Source organism: Mesoplodon mirus (assembly GCF_964341445.2).
Source record: "Mesoplodon mirus genome assembly, chromosome: 13".
NCBI lineage: Eukaryota > Metazoa > Chordata > Mammalia > Artiodactyla > Ziphiidae > Mesoplodon > Mesoplodon mirus.
In genome coordinates, this window is record NC_138989.1 from 72,769,582 (window position 1) to 72,789,176 (window position 19,595).

Genomic DNA, 19,595 nt, shown 5'->3' on the forward strand with positions numbered 1-19,595 from the left:
TATTCTATCCGAATGTCCAGTTTGTTTATCTATGTCCCCAACCAGACAATGAGCCCTGTGAACACAGGGACCCCAGTCCTCTCATCAACCATCCTCTTCTCCTCTGGACCACTGTGCTGGTTCAGACCACTGTGCCGTTCTCCCGGCTTCAGTCCCTGTCCCTGTCCTGTGACCTCTTCCTCACATGGTATCAGGAATGGCTTCCAAAATGATACATCTAATCCTGCTGCTCCACTGCTAAGACCACCCAAGGGCTTCCCCCTGCACCCAGGATGAAGTCCAACTCCACATGCTGCAGGGGCCTACGGATCTGGTGCCAACCTCACCCTCACCACGTTGCCAGCCACACCCACCTTTCTGTTCCACAAACAAGCCAAGCTAAGTCTGACCCCTGGCCCATTGCACTTGCTGTTCCTTATTCCTGCAATGCCTGGCTGGCTCTTTGCTCTATTCTAGGCCTCAGCTTAAACTCACACCCTTTATCACATCTCCTCTTACAGTTTCTACATCGCACTTAGCACCATATGCTCCCACAGTATTAGCACCATGAGAGTGGGACCTTGTGCGTGTCGTTCACCACTAGATCCCCAGAGCACGGAACTTGGGCACACAGTATGTGCCCATTACATAAAGAGTGGGTAAAGGCCTGCTATTCAGATGAGCTCAAAGATGCTTTGGAGGAATGTATTAGGGGCATAAAATTCTTTAAGTGAAAGCAAGGGGAAAATTAACCTGACGCTTTATGTTATTTTGGCAGGTTACTGACGAGAGCTGGCTAGCCAGAAAAGAAGAGCTGGGTCCACATGTAGGGGAGGTGCTGGGCTATGCCCCTGGGGGTCCTTATAAGAAACTTTGGGGAGCTTCTGTCCTTCACATAGGTTCGGTGGGGGCAGGGAGCTGTGCAGAGCCACTTCACTCTCTTCTCCCCACTCCCCTTTATTTTCCTTTCTCTCTTTCAGCCTTTCCTTCATCTCCTCCCATGGGTAATGAAACACTGGCCTCATCTAACACTACCGCCTCTCTTTAAGACTTCAAAAGTCTCTCTTTAGGAGGTCCCAGAGACATCAGAGGAGGGACCAGATTTTTTAAAAAAAAATAAACATCAGAGTTTAAACAATGTGGCATGGCATTATGTCAGTTAAGATGCCTTTGGTCAAATTAAGCCCAGACTCAACTGGTTTAAACAGTAAAGAAGATTTATTTTCACATATAGCTAGAGGTCCTGGTAAAGGGAAGCTGCAAGATCAGTTAAATCAATTCCTTGCAATATCCTCAAGGACCCGGTTCCTTCTGACTTTCTACCTTATCATCCCCAGTGTTAGATTTGTCCTCAGCTATCTCCCCTCATGGTCACAAGGTGGCTGCCACCATTCCAAACCTCATGACAAACAATGACAATGTCCAGGGGAAGAAGAGTGACTGCTTTTCCCTCAGGTCTCATTTTAAAACAGAGGTAATCTTTCTCAGAAACTCTCCCAGACACCTCCTTTCATGTCCCATTGGCCAGAGCAAAGCCAAACGTGGCAAGAGAATGAAATCACCATAGTGAGATTCACAGGACATAGAACCAAACCTAGAAAGCCATTCCGTGTCCATGCACGTTGGCTGCCAAAGTCACTCTGGTAGTTCCTCAATCTCTTCCAGTCAATGTTCCCCATGTTCTCCCTCCACATTCCAAGGGAACTGAGAGCCTTTCTCCCTGGTCACCGTAGGGGCAACCAGCCAGTGGATGGGTGGACCCACTTCTGCTCCAGTTAGTGCACAGAGCACAGCCTCGAACTGCTTCCCTGCCAGAGCCACGGGCAGGGCAGTGTCAGCCAAATGGGGAGATCATGATGTAAGCCTAGGTAAAGGAGGAAGCAGATTCAAGGCTGATTTACAGGATGAAAAGGAGGAGGCCCTTGGGAGTGACGAAATGGTTGGGAAACATTTAAAAGAACTAGTTTGTAGGAGGAAAGAAGATGATGTGTTCAGTTTCGAACAAGTTAGGTTTAAGAAGATGGCACATGCAAGAGATGGCATTAGAGGGACAAGACTGGAATGCAGGTCAGGACTGTATACACAGATACGAGGCTCAGTCAAGTAGATGATCATCCAGTTATTGAGCATGTGTCTATCCTAGGGTCTAGAACTGTCCTAGGTTCTAGAGCTGCAGCAGTGATCAGAATGAGGCCTCTGCTCTTGTTTGGCTTGCTTTCTAATGTTTAAGCCCTTGAAAATAAGTGACCCTTTGCACAAACCCTCACACTATTCCCTGTATCCTGTGTGACCATGCAGAGAAAAGAGAGAGGTTGAAGTCATGTAATTTGGGAAGACAAAATAAAGACGGTGAAGAAGAAATAAGACTGGGAGGGCGCCCTCAGAGAAGAATAGGGAACCGAGAGAATGTCATTTATGGAGGGAGGAGTGAGTTTAAAGAAGAAATTAACATCCATTGGCTCCCGGCTAATAGAGAAGGAAAAGCCACTGAATTTGACAGGAGGGTTGCCACTGGTCAGCTTCTAGCAATGGTTTTTGGTCCTCACTGTGCATCAGAATCCCTTGAGGCGCCTTAAAACATACAGATGCCTGGGAGCTACTGCCAAGGTCCAGTTGCATTAGCAACTGGTTTGGGATGTGGTCTGGGCATTGGTATTAATGGTTGCTCAGGTGACCTAAATGTGCAGGGTGAGTTGAGAAACACTGCTCTAAATAAAGTGATTTCAACCGTAGAGGCTAGATTGCAGAGAATAGAAAAGGAGAGGGTTTTTTGTAGTGGAGAGACTAGCAGTCTTAACATCAGGCATGGATGTTTAGTCTCAGTCTCCTTCTGCCTTGCTGTGGGATTTAACCTCCTTGTGTCTTATCTATGAAATCAGGATAGAAATACTTGCTGTGCCCAACTCACAGTTTCCTGGGGAGGTCAAGATGGGATAATAGATGTGAGAGTACTTTGAAAAAAGATTGAAGTGCTATAAAAATGTAAGATTTATATGGTTGTCAGTTTTTTGCCCCAAAGATAGTGATTATCGGTTGTAAAGACCTACGTGGAACCAGCATCCCTTTCCACTCTGAGCTCACAAAGAGAGCATCCTTTGATAAGTGCTCACAGCCACTATCTAAAGGTCTAATGCTGTCTGCAACCCTCACTTTTTCACCGCTAGTCTTACACCAGATCTATGATAGATGGTTCCACAGTTTTGCAAATCCTACCTAAAATTGCTAAATGCACAGCCATACAACATAAAACTAAAGAGTTGAAGGATATTGCTGTACAGATTAAAAAGTTTGATGTTACAAGGTCCCCATTTAGTTGTCAGTCCTAATTATCATAGAGAATGGGGAAGGCAGAGAACAGACTGGGGGACATCTGGGAGTGCAGACAATGCTGCAGGGTCAGAAAAGCCTAATTCCCCCGGCAGATGGGGAAAGATTGTCCAAAATCTAAGCCAAAACCAGCAGAATTCAGTAACCACCTTGGAGTCTACGTCATACCTGGATATGCCTACATACATAATATATGTCATTCCAGGTCTCCAAGAAATGAAGCAACCTTCTCAGCGTTCCACACTCTGATTGCCCTTGAGGTAGCACCTGCCCCCAGGTGAGCAGTGGTACCTGTTGATGGTGACTAAGGTCCAATTGGGAGGCTTTCTGTAATCCTAGATGATCACAGAGGAGAAAAATAGCATTACAACATGCTCTCTACTCACTTTTGTTGGATATTTTCCTTTGGGAAAAATACAAGATCAATACAATTCTTTGTGAAGGACATGGCATACATAATGGTTGGGTTTCTTTTTTCTAATGAGCAGCTTGAACTCAGAGCAAGAATAAAGCTCCTCCATGGGAATTAAGCCAGGTGTCAGATAACAGGTGTAAGCATCGGAGAGATGCTGGGGAAGATCAGTTACCTCCCTCTTGCCTCTGAGCCTGCCCTGGCTCCTTCTACTCGGGTTGCTGTTAGGGAGAAGGTGGTAATTACATTCTCCATCTGCCTGCAAGTCTCCACCCAACCTCTTCTACCTGAAAAAAAGGCTTACATCAAAATTGCCCTCCTCCAAACACAAGTAGAAGCACCCAAAGCTAGACACTCCCTCACCTTACACCACCTCCAACAGGACTTAGAGTCTTTGCAAGTAAAACTACCGAGTAAAATAGAATTTTGAAATAAAGATATAAAGGATTCTTCCCAAGTTTACATCGATCATCTCATCCATTGAGAAGCCAACTTTCCTCATGTTCAACCATCCTTGTAAAAAGCTGACCCTGAGGAGAAAGGGACACAGAAGCCAAGGTGGATACTATATCCTTGACCCCTTTTTAAATGAGAAATATTCACTTTGAGGAAGCATCTTTCATGTCCCAGTGTATAGACCCTAAACTTCTGGCATGGAAGGCAACCAGGATTGGTGAAAAGAGGAATAACTATGCAGTCACTCAGTCCTATATTAAAATCCCATTTTTAAAATAGCTGCTGTGAACTTGGCCAAGTAAATTAATCCCCCTTAGTCTCTTTTCCCCTTATCTATGACAAGGAATAAAACACTATCATATAGCATTATTGTGAACATGACACAGAATGTGGAGGTCCATGGTATATAACATGATGTAGCTCAGTCTCCCCACTGCCCTACTGAGACTGAGTTTTTCAATATTGGGAAGTCCAGTGACCGCTTATTCCTGTGAATTCCCTGTGAACACAATATGAGAAATCTCAGCTAGAGGCACGTGCTTATAATCGGGAGAGGGGGGTCCACAGACCGAGGAGGGGATACTTAGCAGTCCATCCTTCAACAATTCCTACCATTTCCTCTGTGGAAGCCATACTCATCAATAAATCAGCATGTGATAGCGCATTTTTAAAAAATTACATGGAAATTTTATCGCTTTTTGTTATAATAATATACAAACAAAAGTGTTTTTCCCCCGCTCTCAGAGATATGTTGTTGACAATTACAGTTTCAGAAGCACAAAGAACAAAACAATGCCCAAAAACTCAAGATGAAGGCTAAAATGAGATTTTTTTTAAAAAAACACCTCCCCTGATGGCACCTAGGAAATGTCACTGTGGTTGCTCTCACCATGGGTGATTTCCTGTACCCACAGTCTGTGCGATAGACACAATAGACATAAGAATAGCTTAAAGCTTAACTGTAAGATTATTTTTCAAGAAGCAGTAGCTTCTCCAAGTATAATACCTTAGCTTCTAGAAAAAGGAATCACTGCAAACATTTGAAAAGTCGAAATTCTATACAAGGACCCAGGAGATTAACACAATTGAACGTAATAGCTCTTCCCAACGATTTCCTAGGGATTGGACCGCAAAAAGCCTTAAGACGGCTTTCCAAATATATTTTATTTATTCATTGAAGAAAAGGCTATTTGAAGTTCTTGTATTCCTTTCACATGGAGATGCTTCACTGAGCTTTATGAGAAGTCTGTAGGCGCAAAATGAGTAATTCCTCAGCTTCTGGAAAATGTAATCATTGCAAACATCTGAAGTGTTAAAATTTTATGCAAAATGTCTTTTGTAAAAGATACAGATAAAAACCTTGAAACAACAATCATTTCAAACTGGTCTCAGCATTTATGTTTTAGAAATTAATACAGGGGACTTCCCTGGTGGCACAGTGGTTAAGAATCCGTCCGTCAATGCAGGGGACACGAATTTGATCCCTGGTCCAGGAAGAGTCCACATGCTGCAGAGCAACTAAGCCCGTGTGCCACAACTATTGAGCCTGAGCTCTAGAGCCCACGAGCCACAACTGCTGAGCCTGTGAGCCACAACTACTGAAGCCCGTGCGCCTAGAGCCCGTGCTCCGCAACAAGAGAAGCCACCGCAATGAGAAACCCGCACACTGCAATGAAGACCCAACGCAGCCAACAACAGATAGATAGATAAATGAATAAATAAATTTTTTAATATATTAAAAAGAATAAAATAAAATAAAAATTAATACATGCTCAAATGCCTATGAATGCACAGGGAATCTCTGGATGGTAACAGTAGCTGTCTCTAGGGAGATAAGGGTAGGAGGGCGTTTCACTGTTCACAGTGCATCCCTCCTGTGCTTTATATTTTGTATTTAATTAAACGTGTTCTCTTCAGTAAGCAAGCCAACTCGCGCATCCCATTCAAGGCGAATGATCTTTCCCTACAATCAGTACTGGAGACCGACCTTCTCCCTAACCTGCACCTCAGGTATGCTGTAGAGCAGAGAAGCTCCTTGCCTTCTTTCCACACTGGGCATCAGCTGTGTTGGGTGCTGTGCTGGCACTGAAGTATACAATGAAAATAAGATGTTGTCTCCTGAGTCTCCCCACGGGATGGCTGGGCACCGCCCCCACCCCTGTGCCCAGGCTCCAGCCCTACTCAGGTTTCTCCCAGCCACAGAGCAGTCCACTGCCTTTCAGATGTATCACTGTGGTCTTTTCCTTGTTGTCACGCACCCCCACCAACCCTTGTGATTAAATGGCTTTTTTAAAGAGGCATTCTCTTCCTCAGTAGCCCTGAGACACAATGACCAAGGGAGGAGGTTTAAAGCCCACTTCCTCTTGGCCCTGGAATACCAGTGGACACATTAAAGCCCGTAGCTGTGTGACCCTGGCAAGTTGCTTAACTTCTTTGAGCCTCAGTTTCTCATTCTTGAAATGGCAGCAGTCATTATACCATCAGAGGGATGGAACGGAGATTGAATGAGGTTAGTTATGTGAAATGCCCATATAATACCCAACACACAGCAGGTATGCAATAAAAGTGAGATGACGAAATCATCATCATCTTCAATGGTGGTAGCATTAACTGGTTCTTACTGTCAAAGGATGATGCTTTCAAACTTCCCAGGCCTGCACACATTTCCAGCTGTCTGTCTCTGGACCTGCTTACAAGCAGTATGCAGCAGTAGAAAGGGTGGGCTTTAAAGTCAAAGAGGTTTCACCTTGAGCAAATCCTTAACATCAGTTTCTTCAGTTATAAAGTGAGGAGAATTATACCTTCCTCACCAGATTGGTGCAAAGATTACAGATAATGTATAAAAAGCACCTGGCACTTAATAAGTGCTCTATGCACGTTGACTGTTTTCACCTTACTCCAAGGGGGCTTATTAGTTCACGGGCCCCAACACGCCTTTCTCTCTTCTGCCTCTTCATCTTTTTTCAGCCTCGTTGTCCCTGACTGCCTTGCCCCTGTTACCATCTCCATCTCTGGAAACTTCCATGTATCTTTCTAGTTTCAGTTCCATCTGAGAGCTTTCATGAAGCTCTCTTCGACCACAATGGCTTTTCCCACCTCTGAACTCATAAAGTATTTATCTTCTGTGGGGGAAATAGGAGGTAGAAATCCAGAGGACCCCAAGATCTTTCCTCTGTGGCCACTGTTAGACCTAGTAGAAATGAAGGAGTCAGGCAACAGGATACAGAAAGAACTCCATCACATGTGGCTTGGGGACAGTCCACTGGGAAACTGCTCTTGGGGGGTTTCCCAGTGGACTGTCGTCTGGAGGGGTCACTTGCCCTTCCAAAAGTCAGTTCCATGATGCCTTGTTCAAGAATGTTTCATAACAGAAAATGGTCCATTTTTTTCATTCATAAATTAAGGCACAAAACAGGCTGGCGGGCCACTGGACACATCAGCTGACGTCCACATGAGCAGCTGCTGTTTCCATCTCTCCGTGGGCCTGACTCCAGCTGCTCCTACACCCATTCGGTTCAAATGAGATTGATTCGTTCCTCTCTACAGACTTTGGACAGTTCTGAACGGCACTGCTGAAGATACGGCATCTCATCAGGAGCCTTCGTGGGCTCTTCTTTGTGGCAGTCAACTCACCCTCTTGCTGTTCCCTAAGCCCACCATAATCTTCCCTGCCTCCTGTTTTCCCTCTACTTGGGACATCCTTTTTAAACTTCTTTACCTAATGAACCCCACTCATGATTCAAAATCCAGCTCAGAGGTTGCCCTCTATGAAGAACCCCACCAACAACCTCTCCAGACACAGTTTATAACCCAGTTCTCTCATCAATCCTTTATTGTTGAGCTCTTCACATAGTACTGCCAGAATGCTTACTCCTCTCTCCCCTCACAAGACCATAAGCATTATGAGGTCAAGAGTAATTTTATAACCCCTGAGTCTGCCTATCAGAGTGTTTGACAACCAACACATTTGATTTAATAAATTGATGAAAAAAAACAGAAATAAATGAATGAATGATGTCATTTCTAACAAAAGACACCATCCTTCCCAGCTTTCCCATCCAAGTGGTGCCTATAAATTATTCTTGGTAGGTATGGGTTGGTGAGGAAGTACACAGGGCAACAGAGCCATGTTTGCAAAATGTGGGTACTTTTTGCAAACAAAAAGTGGGAAAGTACATGTATTCGAAAATAATGACTCCCATGGAAAATATTAAGTCAAAGGAGTCTTTCATTTCTGTATTTCTTGTATTTGCCCTCCTGAACTACTATAGAGGTCTGATTTCCAATGAAATCTGAAAAAGTGATATTTTGTAAAAGTACCCTATTTTTTAATTTACTAAGTAGCTATAATCCCAGGCCTGAAAAATACCATATTCAGTAGCTGCAGTTACTCTTTGAAGCAGCATTCCCAAGATTTTTTCCTCTGGTAATTACTGAGCAATCCATTGTCACCTTTAGGCCTGGCATAGGATTCCTGCGTGCCTGTTTATTTTCTGGCTAATTTGGTTCCTTTACATCACATGACCTTCAGTGGTCCATATGCCATATGGGAATTATCCTAGCAGGACTTTCTTTAGAGGGTTCGCAGAAGTGTGCTAAGCATAAGTAATACATCAATTTTTAAATCCAGGCAGAATGAGTCCATATCATATGTTCCAGGAAAGCCTGTAATGCGTAAGAGCACCAAAGAGCTTCTCGATCTTTGTCATTTTCCGTAGGAAAATGCCTCACCAAGTACATCCTTTTCTATGCATTCTGAGCAGGATATTTATGGGGTCAGAGAAAGACACTAAAGACTTGCCCAAGCTGTTTAGCTCATATTTATTAACTGCTTAATACAAGCCAGGAGCTGTATCTAGGACTTTACATGCCTTGTTTAATTTTCCCCAAAATCCTGGGAGGTTTTTATTTCAGTTATGTAGATAAGAAGCTTGAAGCACAGAGATGCTGACAACTTATCCAAGGTCACAGAGTCAGCGTTTGAGGTCCAGTCTGCTGACTTCAGAGCCTGGAGCTGTAACCAGTACTCTGGCCTCCGTGGTGTGTCCCTCTACTTCTTGTTCAAGAAGAGTTTTTCCGGGCTTCCCTGGTGGCGTAGTGGTTGAGAGTCCGTCTGCTGATGCAGGTGACGCGGGTTCGTGCCCCGGTCCGGGAAGATCCCACGTGCCGCAGAGCGGCTGGGCCTGTGAGCCATGGCCGCTGAGCCTGCGCGTCCAGAGCCTGTGCTCCGCAATGGGAGAGGCCACAACAGTGAGAGGCCTGTGTACCGCAAAAAAAAAAAAAAAAAAAAAAAAAAAAGTGAAAAATACTTTTGGGGCTTCCCTGGTGGCGTGGTGGTGGAGAGTCCGCCTGCCGATGCAGGGGACACGGGTTCGTGCCCCGGTCTGGGAGGATCCCACATGCCACGGAGCAGCTTGGCCCATGAGCCATGGCCGTTGAGCCTGCGTGTCCAGAGCCTGTGCTCCGCAACGGGAGAGGCCACAACAGTGAGAGGCCCACATACCGCAAAAAAAAAAAAAAAAAAGAAGAGTTTTTCCAATATGTGTAATTCCCAGACAGCTCTCATAAGATCTTATTCCCTTTGGCATTTTACACTATATTCATATGAGCTCTTTTTTTAAAAAAAAAACAGTATTTATTCAAAAAATATGCTTCAAGTATTCATCATGCGTGGACATGTAAGACTTCTCTAAAATTTTTACATAGTTAAAAAGTCCCATGGGGAAAAGATTGTGTCCTCTTAACCTACATTTTTAGATTTTGATGTAAAAGATCTTGAGTAGGTGCACAATTACTAACTCTCTGTTCCACTGGAAAAAGACAGCTGCATTCTGTGCGCTGCTGTCCACAACCAGACGTGTTTCACAGGGAGCTCATTAGGTCCTCAAACACTTATTAAGCATGCCTCTCCATAGACAGTATGCAGGGAGTATGCGGAAACAGGGCAGAAGAAGACATGGTCCTGGATCTGCAGGAGCTTACAGCCCAGGAGCTCACCGCTTTGAAGAATTCATAGCCCACAGACAGACCATAACATCAGGTCCACCAAAGCCCATAAAACCAGAAGTTCAAGAGAGAAAGAAATCATAGCCACCTTGGAAAACATCAACTTGCTTTATTGGAAAAGGCTCCTGAAGGCCGATTTCTCACCTCCAGCTTCTTTCCTTAGTGCTTACTGTCCTGGGAGGACCAGGCCAAGGGTAAAGGTAGGGGGAAGACGTCACAAGTTACTTGCAAAGGACAGAGCTAAAGAAACATGTAGATTGCCTTCTGAGCATCCAACGGCATGACTGAAAATGAACTAACTTTTATTTCCAATGTATATTAGAACAGATAACATGTGAATATGCTCAAACAAATTGAAACAGCAACACAAAGTGTTACGCAGTGAGCTTTCCTTCCACCCTCGGAGGCGGCATCTCTTACTTGGTTCCTGAGTTCTTCCAAAAGAGAGTTCTGGGCATTTATAATGGACAGAGGTTTATGATGCCCCAGCTCCTGGTCTAAGCTAAGCCAAGCTTCAGGGCAAAGTTGAGTGGCCCATCCTGAAGGCCTGGCCACAGGGATGAGTCAGAAAAGTGGGCAATGGAAGAGTTTAATCAGAGGGAACTGCTCCAGTCCTGGTTACCTCCGGGGCATGCCGGTTGTCCACGTGCAGGGTGCTGGGAGTCAGACACTGGGAGGAAAGGGAGGGGGAGCCGGGCCCTCCACACTCACAGCTCACCTTACAACTCTGCTAGGCACCACCCATCTTTTAGAGTGAAGTGTAGTATGCGCTGGGCATAGGAAGCAGATACGGGAGAGATTACGGAAGATTCCAAGGAGGTTTTCAGCGCTCACAAGGCCCAGCCGCTATTCAGGACTTCCCTGCTGGGGTGTTGGGGCAGGTGCTGATCCGTGGGGCCCGGGCCTGTGCTCTGTGGTGAGGAGAGAAGCTTTTACATCTCTACTCCTAAAACCCCTCTCCCTGCATCTCATAAGCACCCAGCTGTTGTGTATCCTCCAGGACAGCAACTCCAGTTATTTATCTCTATATTCCACGATTAACTTATAAAGTAATGAATTGTCCATTGAACTAAGTTTGGGCCTCTGTCTGGCCGGAGACACCTCCTCGCCCCGCACCCTCAGCTGGGAAGGCCATTGACGTGGGCTGCAGCCTTCCAGCCTCAATTCCCCTCCCTCTGCCACCCCCCTTCATCCCTCCCTCTTCCGCCCCTCCCCCGGTTATTTGGGAGATTAGAGTTCATTAATTAAATCCTGTGCTTAGATCGAACTGTAACGTTATTCCAATCACATTTATCTTGCAGGCGGCAGAGGAGACGGCAGCCTCGCTGGCAACGCGCTGGGGAGCCTGAGCCGGCGGTCGGAGACGCACGGCGCGCAGCTACATCGCCACGCCGCCGCGCAGACCCTCCATCTTCCTGCTCAGCCTCCTGGCCCGCTCGCCCCTGCCTTGGGGGCCTGGCTTCTCTCTGGGGCTCCTGCCCGCCCCTACGCCCCGGCCCTCCGCGACTCCCCTGCTCGGTCCCCTCCCCACCCACCCACCCACCCCCCCCCCCGGCACATACGCTGACACGCGCGCGCGAACACTCACACACACACTCACACACACTGACACGCCAGCGAGCTGCTGGCCGCTCAATGGACCGCTTTCCCCGCTTTTCCTGATCCCAACACAGCCCGGGATGAGAAATTGCAAAATGGCCCGGGTCGCCAGTGTGCTGGGGCTGGTTATGCTCAGCGTCGCCCTGCTGATTTTATCGCTCATCAGCTACGTGTCCCTGAAAAAGGAGAACATCTTCACCACTCCCAAGTATGCCAACCCGGGGGCGCCCCGAATGTACATGTTCCACGCGGGATTCCGGTGAGTGCGGGCCGCTGAGCGCCCTCAGGTATCTGGTTTATGGGGGCGGGAGGTCAGAGGGGGGTGTTTTGCCTTCTCCGAGACACTTTGGGCAAGAAAACTGCGTGGTCCTTCCATTCGTCTCTCTGATTCTTACACCACCACCCCTCCCGTGCTTTTTTTTTTTAACCCAGAGCCCCTATAAGCCGTTGTCCTAATCAATGTGATTGCATTCTCGTATTCTTCTTCGGCATCCCTTCCCCCATTTCAAAAATGGGGGGAGGGTTTAAGGAGAATGATGGTGGAGGGAGAGGCCCTGTGTGTATTTGGGAAGGGGCATGGAGAGATGGACAAGCGTTAGGTGAGTGCCTACCCCGCGCCCCTGTCCGCAGACTCCACGGCCGGGCTCCTGGGCGGTCCGGGGCGACTTAATGGCGCAGGCGCCGGACTCCTCTTGCGCTCTCCTCCTTTCCTCTCCCCAACCCTTCACCCCATCAGATGATGCGCGGGTCTGTTCTCCCGAAGCCCCTGGGGTATTCGACCTCCATCCTTCCCTCCCTCCCCCGCACACCGCGCCATCGCCCCCCACCCCGCCTTTCCGGGATTTCTGCAATTCCCCCGCCCTCTGCGGGAAGCGAGCACTCCTAAGGGCCGCCTACCCTCGCCCCAGCTCCAAGTCCCCAACGGGCGCAAGGCTGAACTGAGAAGGCTCCGGGGCGAAGCTTGGCGCAGCTCGTCGAGAGCCTCTGCCCTAGTGTGCCCCCCTAGGAGCTCCCCCAGCAGAGCCTCTGAGGGGCGGGTAGGAAATACCGAGTGCACCCTGTGGTCCAGGCCAGGCCAGAACGCGAAACCTAGAGAAGCCCCGCCTGGGCAGAGGAGTGGAGGTGGCCAGCGGCCTCCAGGGGGGTCCCCAGTCAGGGGACAGGGAGTGAAACCAGACCTAGGCTCGGGAAGGAAGAGGTTAAGGAAGGAGCCACCCCCAGCCTTCCCCTGGGTCTCCAGTTCATCTGCCCGTTCTACAAAAATCAATCCGGCCGGACGGCGGGGGCGGCGCGGGTAGGGCGAGCCGTGGTGCGGCCGCTGTCCGCGGTGCTGACTCCCTGGTCCTCTCCGCGCATCAGCTTCTAGCCGAGCGCCGGGCTCCCGCCCCTGCTCTCCGTAAGACGGCCATTTTATGGTCTTTCCCGCACCCGCAGGGATGGACAATGGAGACGGATTTCCCTCGTTTTCTTTCTTCCTCCCGGGTGTGTGTGGGGAGCAGAAAGTGGACCAGATGAGAAGGGGCTCTGGGGCGGGATGTAGCCAGTACGTGTTCCAGCCGCCCCCCATCCCCGCCCCGCTCCCAGCCGGCTGGACTTTAATGGCTACCTTGGCTTCCCCTAGCTGAGGCCAGCACGTTTGTCTGTGTACTCATACTCCTCTCCAGGTCACAGTTTGCGCTGAAGCTTCTAGATCCGTCATTTGTGCCCTTTCCGCATTCTCTGACTCATGAACTCCAAGCCAGACCTAAGTGGACATTTAATCGGACAGCGTTTTTACATCAAAGGTAGGATAGGGGGAAAAGATCCAAAAGGTGTTCTGAATTCTGGAGCTCAAAAACAAAACAAAACGAAATAATACAAAACAACAAAAATCTACCCCCCCCCAACCCGAGGTGTATTTGCATTGTCTTCTTGGCCTGACTGAACAAAGGCTGATAAGTAATCTTTTTTAATTTAAATATGTGGTGCCCTCTCATAAAAAGAAAACATCAAAAAGACCAATTTGAATGGAAGGGAAAAAAGATATTTCCAGTATCCTCCCTAACTTGAGCTTAATTGAGCACCATGATGTATAGCTAACATTATGGCTAATACTGCCAAAGTCATTTATTAAAAAAAAAAAAAAAGTTAAGTACAAAAATACCACGCAATGCATTTTCATTCCCCAACTAGAAAAAAAATTTTTTAATAAAGTAAAAAAGTATTGTCCCACTGAAACACAGAAGACACTACATTTCATCCCTAACAAATTACTAGTGAAAATCTCGGCCCAAATATATGCAGGTATTTTATGGTTTTGGTTTTTTTACCTGTTTCTTCTCATTAAACTTCTGTAGCTTTTAACATATTGTAAAAGCTACCCAACATTGTTCTTAATTGTCTTGTAGCAGCTTCATTTATACATGAAGGAGTTTTTGTGTGTTGTGTGTGGGTTTTTGTTTTGTTTTGTTTTGTTTTGTTTTTTGGAGGTGGGGGAAGAAGGAAGAGATTTATACAAAAGTATTTATTCTCCTCAGTGATATCTGGTCAACTCTTAGCAATCCCAGATAAGTCATTTCTCCTTCCTCTTTGGTGGGATTATTATGCTGCTAAATGGAATGTGAGCCATCTAGTGTATTCATTAGGGGCATGAATACTTATTTTACAAATACTTATTTTACCACTCTATTTAGGGTGTTGTGTTTTGGTCATAGAATTTCTAGTTATTGCACTCTTTTATTTTAATCTAATGATGGAATTAAAACAAATTCAGTAGCTATCCATGGTGTCATGAAAATGTTTACCTGAAAGGTTGATACACAGTCACATGATTATGATTAAAAATTTTTAAACATTAATTAGAAGTTAGTCCATGACAATAATTGATTAATTCTAAAACTCTGAAGTTTTTTAACTTTTGTGGTTTTAATCCAATATTAATTTTATAGACAGCCCAGAAATTTTTCATGGGTCTAATACAGTATACCTTTTCCCCAAACATATTTCTGACTCAATAAAAATATTCTTCCCACACTAGGCCATGTGACCCAAATAACCAGTTAGAACAATATTGCCTTCTCAAAACTTCCCTCCTTTTAATCCATTTAGGTAAGCTTTAATTAACTTTCCCAGTATCACTTTAAACTTACTTTACCTTTGTAACAGTTTGTAATGAACACTGTTAGTAACTTTGGAAGTTCTGGCTTAAAGCTTTCAGTTTATGTTTCTCTGTATTTTGTCAAATGAAGTAATTTTTTAAAAATAAGATTCCAGGTAAAATGATGATATGCAAAGCATTTAGTTTCATTCCTGCTATTTTTTTTAGGCAAAAGACACAGGAGGTTCAATGTGGTTTCTTAGAACTGAAGAACCTACTAGAAGAGTAACATATGACTGGTCTCTCTTAAATATTTTAAATAGCAGAGACTTTAAGAGGATACGCTTAATTACACTTAATGCTCAACATGAAAGCAACCAGAAATTAGTGCTAAGTATCACCCTTGCCTTGTTTATCCTCTGAATTCTTAGAATATACACACATCTTCAGGATTTACAACAGCTTCTTTTTCTAAGAATCAGGTTTCTCTAACTTAAATGGGTTTCTATATAATCAAGTAGAAAAATGTTCCTTTTTCATTATTTAAAGGACATTAATGAGATTATCATCTCATTTCTATTAAATATTCAACCACACCCACTGCTATTACCATTTTCATATCTTAATAATAGATAGTACCATACTGACTCATATCTGTTTGGCTCTTATTTGGACACCAGTGATGTTTGATATTCCTTGAACGCTGCAGTCCAATAGCAAACAAGTAGTCCCTAGTTACAAACTCTTAGTCACCAATGTTTGTGCATTAATGTGAGCTCTTTGGGGCCTGTGTAAATTGTCTCCCTGTATTTTCTGACACAGTTTGGCCTATGCCTCCCCCTTGATCGAATACACTTTACAAGTAGAGCAGAAAGCCAAAGAATTGGCAGCTAAAAACCATAAATTACAACATTTACAAGCTTCAAAGGACTATACCCAGAATTTGAGAGACTAACACATGTTTGTAAATGCTGAAGCAGCTCTTCCTTCAATTATGAATGTATAATCTTTCTTGGGTTCAGTGCCTACGGTTCTTGTCTAAATGAAATAGCATAAGACATAAAATGGAAAATCAATTCTTTTGAATGGGATATATTTAATGAATTTCTTTTTATTTTAGGCAAGAAATTCTTCAGCATGTCGATGTAATAAAAAATTTTTCTTTGACCAAGAATAGTGTTCGGATTGGACAACTGATGCACTATGATTATTCCAGCCATAAATATGTTTTCTCTATTAGCAATAACTTCCGATCGCTGCTTCCAGATGTGTCACCCATTGTGAATAAGCATTATAATATTTGTGCTGTGGTTGGAAATAGTGGGATCCTGACAGGGAGCCGGTGTGGACAACAAATAGATAAGTCAGATTTTGTTTTCCGTTGCAATTTTGCCCCTACGGAGGCTTTCCAAAGAGATGTTGGAAGGAAAACCAACCTTACCACCTTCAACCCCAGCATCCTGGAAAAATATTACAACAATCTTTTGACCATTCAGGACCGTAACAACTTTTTTCTCAGTTTAAAAAAGCTTGATGGGGCCATTCTTTGGATCCCTGCATTTTTCTTCCACACTTCAGCAACTGTCACCAGGACACTAGTTGACTTTTTTGTTGAACACAGAGGTCAGTTAAAGGTCCAACTGGCTTGGCCTGGAAATATAATGCAACATGTCAACAGGTGTGTATATTTTATTGCCTTTAACTCATACCCTACCAGATGGCAAATCAATATTGTAATCTCTTGGGGGTGGTAGCGAACTGATTAGTTAGTTGTTGCGGTTAGCTTAGTACCTTAGAATGAACGCTTATGTTTTGTAATGAATGAATGGATCATTCTAGGTACGAAGTTCAGTCTCCTACCCCAGCTGGTAACCAAGTGTCAAATGGAGGGACTGGTGTTTCATCAGGTTCTCCTCTCCATTCCCTGTCCCCTTTCTTGGTGGTAAGCCTAACAAGCAGTCATGGAAATCACCACAAATCAATAATTTTCTTTTAATGGATAGCCATGTCCCAATAATGCCCATGACTAAAGTGGACAAATCAATTGGTTTTTTTAAGATGCAGTTGACTTTAAATGTTCCTTTTTATTTGATATTTGGGTGCTTTTTAGATGTCCAAGATTAGAAAACCACCTAGACAAATCAAAATTGTATAATCTGCTTTTATAATTCGAGATTTAAGTGCCAAAACATGTGAAAAGTATTTTATCAGCTCATCGTTATCCCTTGTAATTTGAAAGACAGATTAACCAGGATGCAATATTTTCGTCTAGTCCGATGAGTCTTAACTCTGGCTGTACCTTAGAATCACTTGGAGAGATTTAAAAAATACTCTTGCCTGGGCTCTAATTCAGGAGATTCTAATGTAATTTGTCTGGTGGGGGAGGAGAGAGGCTCAGGCACTTGGTATGTTTTAATAACTCCCCAGCTGATTCTAATAAGCAGCCAGAATTGGGAGCAGGCATTTGTAAAATGCAGGGCATTTTATAAAGCAAGATTAATTGCAGAATTTTTTCTTTAAATAATCTGAGGAAATTGCCTCAACTCTAATTTCCCCTATGCGAATAGCCCCAGTGTCCTAACATACTGTCCAGATGTTACTGCAAGTTAGAGTGGGTTCTAGGAGGTCTGGTAAACAAGGATTGTAAAATTTTTATCCCATGGTAGATGGGTACATAGTAGTGTATCCTGTAGTCCTCTAAAGTCTTCCAAATTTAAGATCTGTGTAGTTGACCTCTCATATAAGGAGGAATTATTGTGTAATCAACTGGTATGTATCTAACAGGTAGGGTGACGCCAGAATTTACAGTCCACACTGGAACCTTTTCTTTGAAAGAAAAAGGGCACTATTAAGAATTACAACAAAGACAATAGGCACAAACTGGGACTGTTCCAGTTTCCCAGGATGTATGGTTACCTTCTTAAGAGGAAATATAACCCAACTCCTAAGTTTAAAGATGCATTAACTGAGGTACAAAGAACGAGTTATTTACCCAACATTTACTGCCCAAAATGGGCAGAACCAGAATTAGAAGCCAGGCCTCCTGCCAACCTGCCCTGTGGTCTTTTGACCTCATTGTTTTGCTCCCCTCTTGCTCTATTCAAGTACAGCTGTACCAAAAGAAACATCAGAAGCCATTCTAACTCCTTAGGTAAGAATATTAAAACAAAGACTGAACTTCTGAATTTCACCTGGAAGGGAAATGTCCACGTGAAGCCTTCAGGTAGTGAAGAAGGAACTGCATGTGATAGAACCTTCAGGAAGCGGCCTGTGAGGCCCACCTGGCCCCCAGCCTTTCAGCAGCTCGGGCCTGAACATGCTGGTTCAATGAAAACTTGGAGGAAGTACAGTCCATGGAACCCTGATTCATGAACAGTTTGATTATGCCTGCACAGCCAGTCATGAAGGCACACGTGTGTGTGCACGCACACACACACACACACACACACACACACACCCTCACTCCACAGCAGTCTCAGATATTTGGCAGTTTAGGTAAGAAGATTTCAAATTACTATCTAAACATGGAAGGAACAACAACCATAATTTAGCATTTTTTAAAATTCAGAAAGTGTGTAAATACTTTTCTTAGGTTCTGGCACGCCAAAGAAGGGCTTGGGAGCATTTGGTTAAGACAAAGGAACAGGGAATGTGGTTTTTTTATGAGCGGGTAGAAAAAAAATAAGGCCCTACAATCTTTCCAAACCCAAGACAGATTTAATCTCTAAGTTTGGATAAGGAAGTAATAGAGGAGGTCCCCTTTGATTAAACAACCTCCTCCCTAGCCCAAGGGCCCTGTATGTGTGAGAAGCATAGTCATTCTCACAGGTGGGCTTTTATGGCATCACCACTGAGTCAGAGATACCACTCTTTAGGACAACCCAGAGCAGGGATGGCTTCAAACATGTGTGACTTCTATAGTAACACACGAGCCCATGCTTAGAAAGGCCGATGCTTGGTTTGATACTCTGCTGTTGCCCTCTTGAAATTCTCAATAATTTTTGAAGTAAGGGCCCACATTTTCATTTTGCTCGGGGTCTCACAAATTATGTAGCCGGTCCTGCCCTGAGGTGTTCTGTGGTCTACAAGACAGATTCAAAGCAAGTACGGGTTAAATTGCCTGGATAAATTCACTTCCCAAACCAGTCACAGTGACCCATCTGACCAAAACCTTCAACACTGGCCTCTGAATCCACCTGTACGTATTGTTCCACAGGTACTGGAAAAACAAACATTTGTCACCCAAACGGCTGAGCACAGGTATTCTTATGTACACCCTTGCGTCAGCAATATGTGAAGAGATACACTTGTATGGATTTTGGCCTTTTGGATTCGACCCCAACACGAGGGAAGATCTTCCATACCATTACTATGACAAAAAAGGAACCAAATTTACTACCAAGTGGCAGGAGTCCCACCAGCTGCCTGCTGAGTTTCAGCTCTTGTACCGAATGCACGGGGAAGGGCTCACCAAGCTGACGCTGTCACGCTGTGCCTGAGAACTGCGAACAGAAAGTGCCAAACGGCCGATGTAAAAGGGCCCCAACTCACACTGCATAGTCGACAGTATAGAACCCTAGAGAATTCCTTGTAAGGACTGTCTGCCACTTAAAAGGAAAGATGTCTTCTCTCCCCCTTTTGCACTGCTCTTTTAAGGGTCTTAGCAGGACAGATGCTTGGAAGCCACCTGACTTAAACTTGATTGATAAAGGGAATGTTGCATTTGGAACTATGCTGCTA

General features: G+C 44.8%; 1 protein-coding gene across 1 annotated transcript; it reads left to right on the forward strand.

Moving 5' to 3' along the window:
• Positions 1–11,859: 11,859 nt before the first annotated feature.
• ST8SIA3 (ST8 alpha-N-acetyl-neuraminide alpha-2,8-sialyltransferase 3) lies at positions 11,860–19,354 on the forward strand (the record flags this gene model as incomplete). The annotated part of the gene is made up of 4 exons (XM_082640788.1): positions 11,860–12,038; positions 13,444–13,563; positions 15,976–16,533; positions 19,072–19,354. 4 exons carry the CDS (start codon positions 11,860–11,862, stop codon positions 19,352–19,354), a joined length of 1,140 nt encoding a protein of 379 aa, XP_082496914.1.
• Positions 19,355–19,595: the final 241 nt, after the last annotated feature.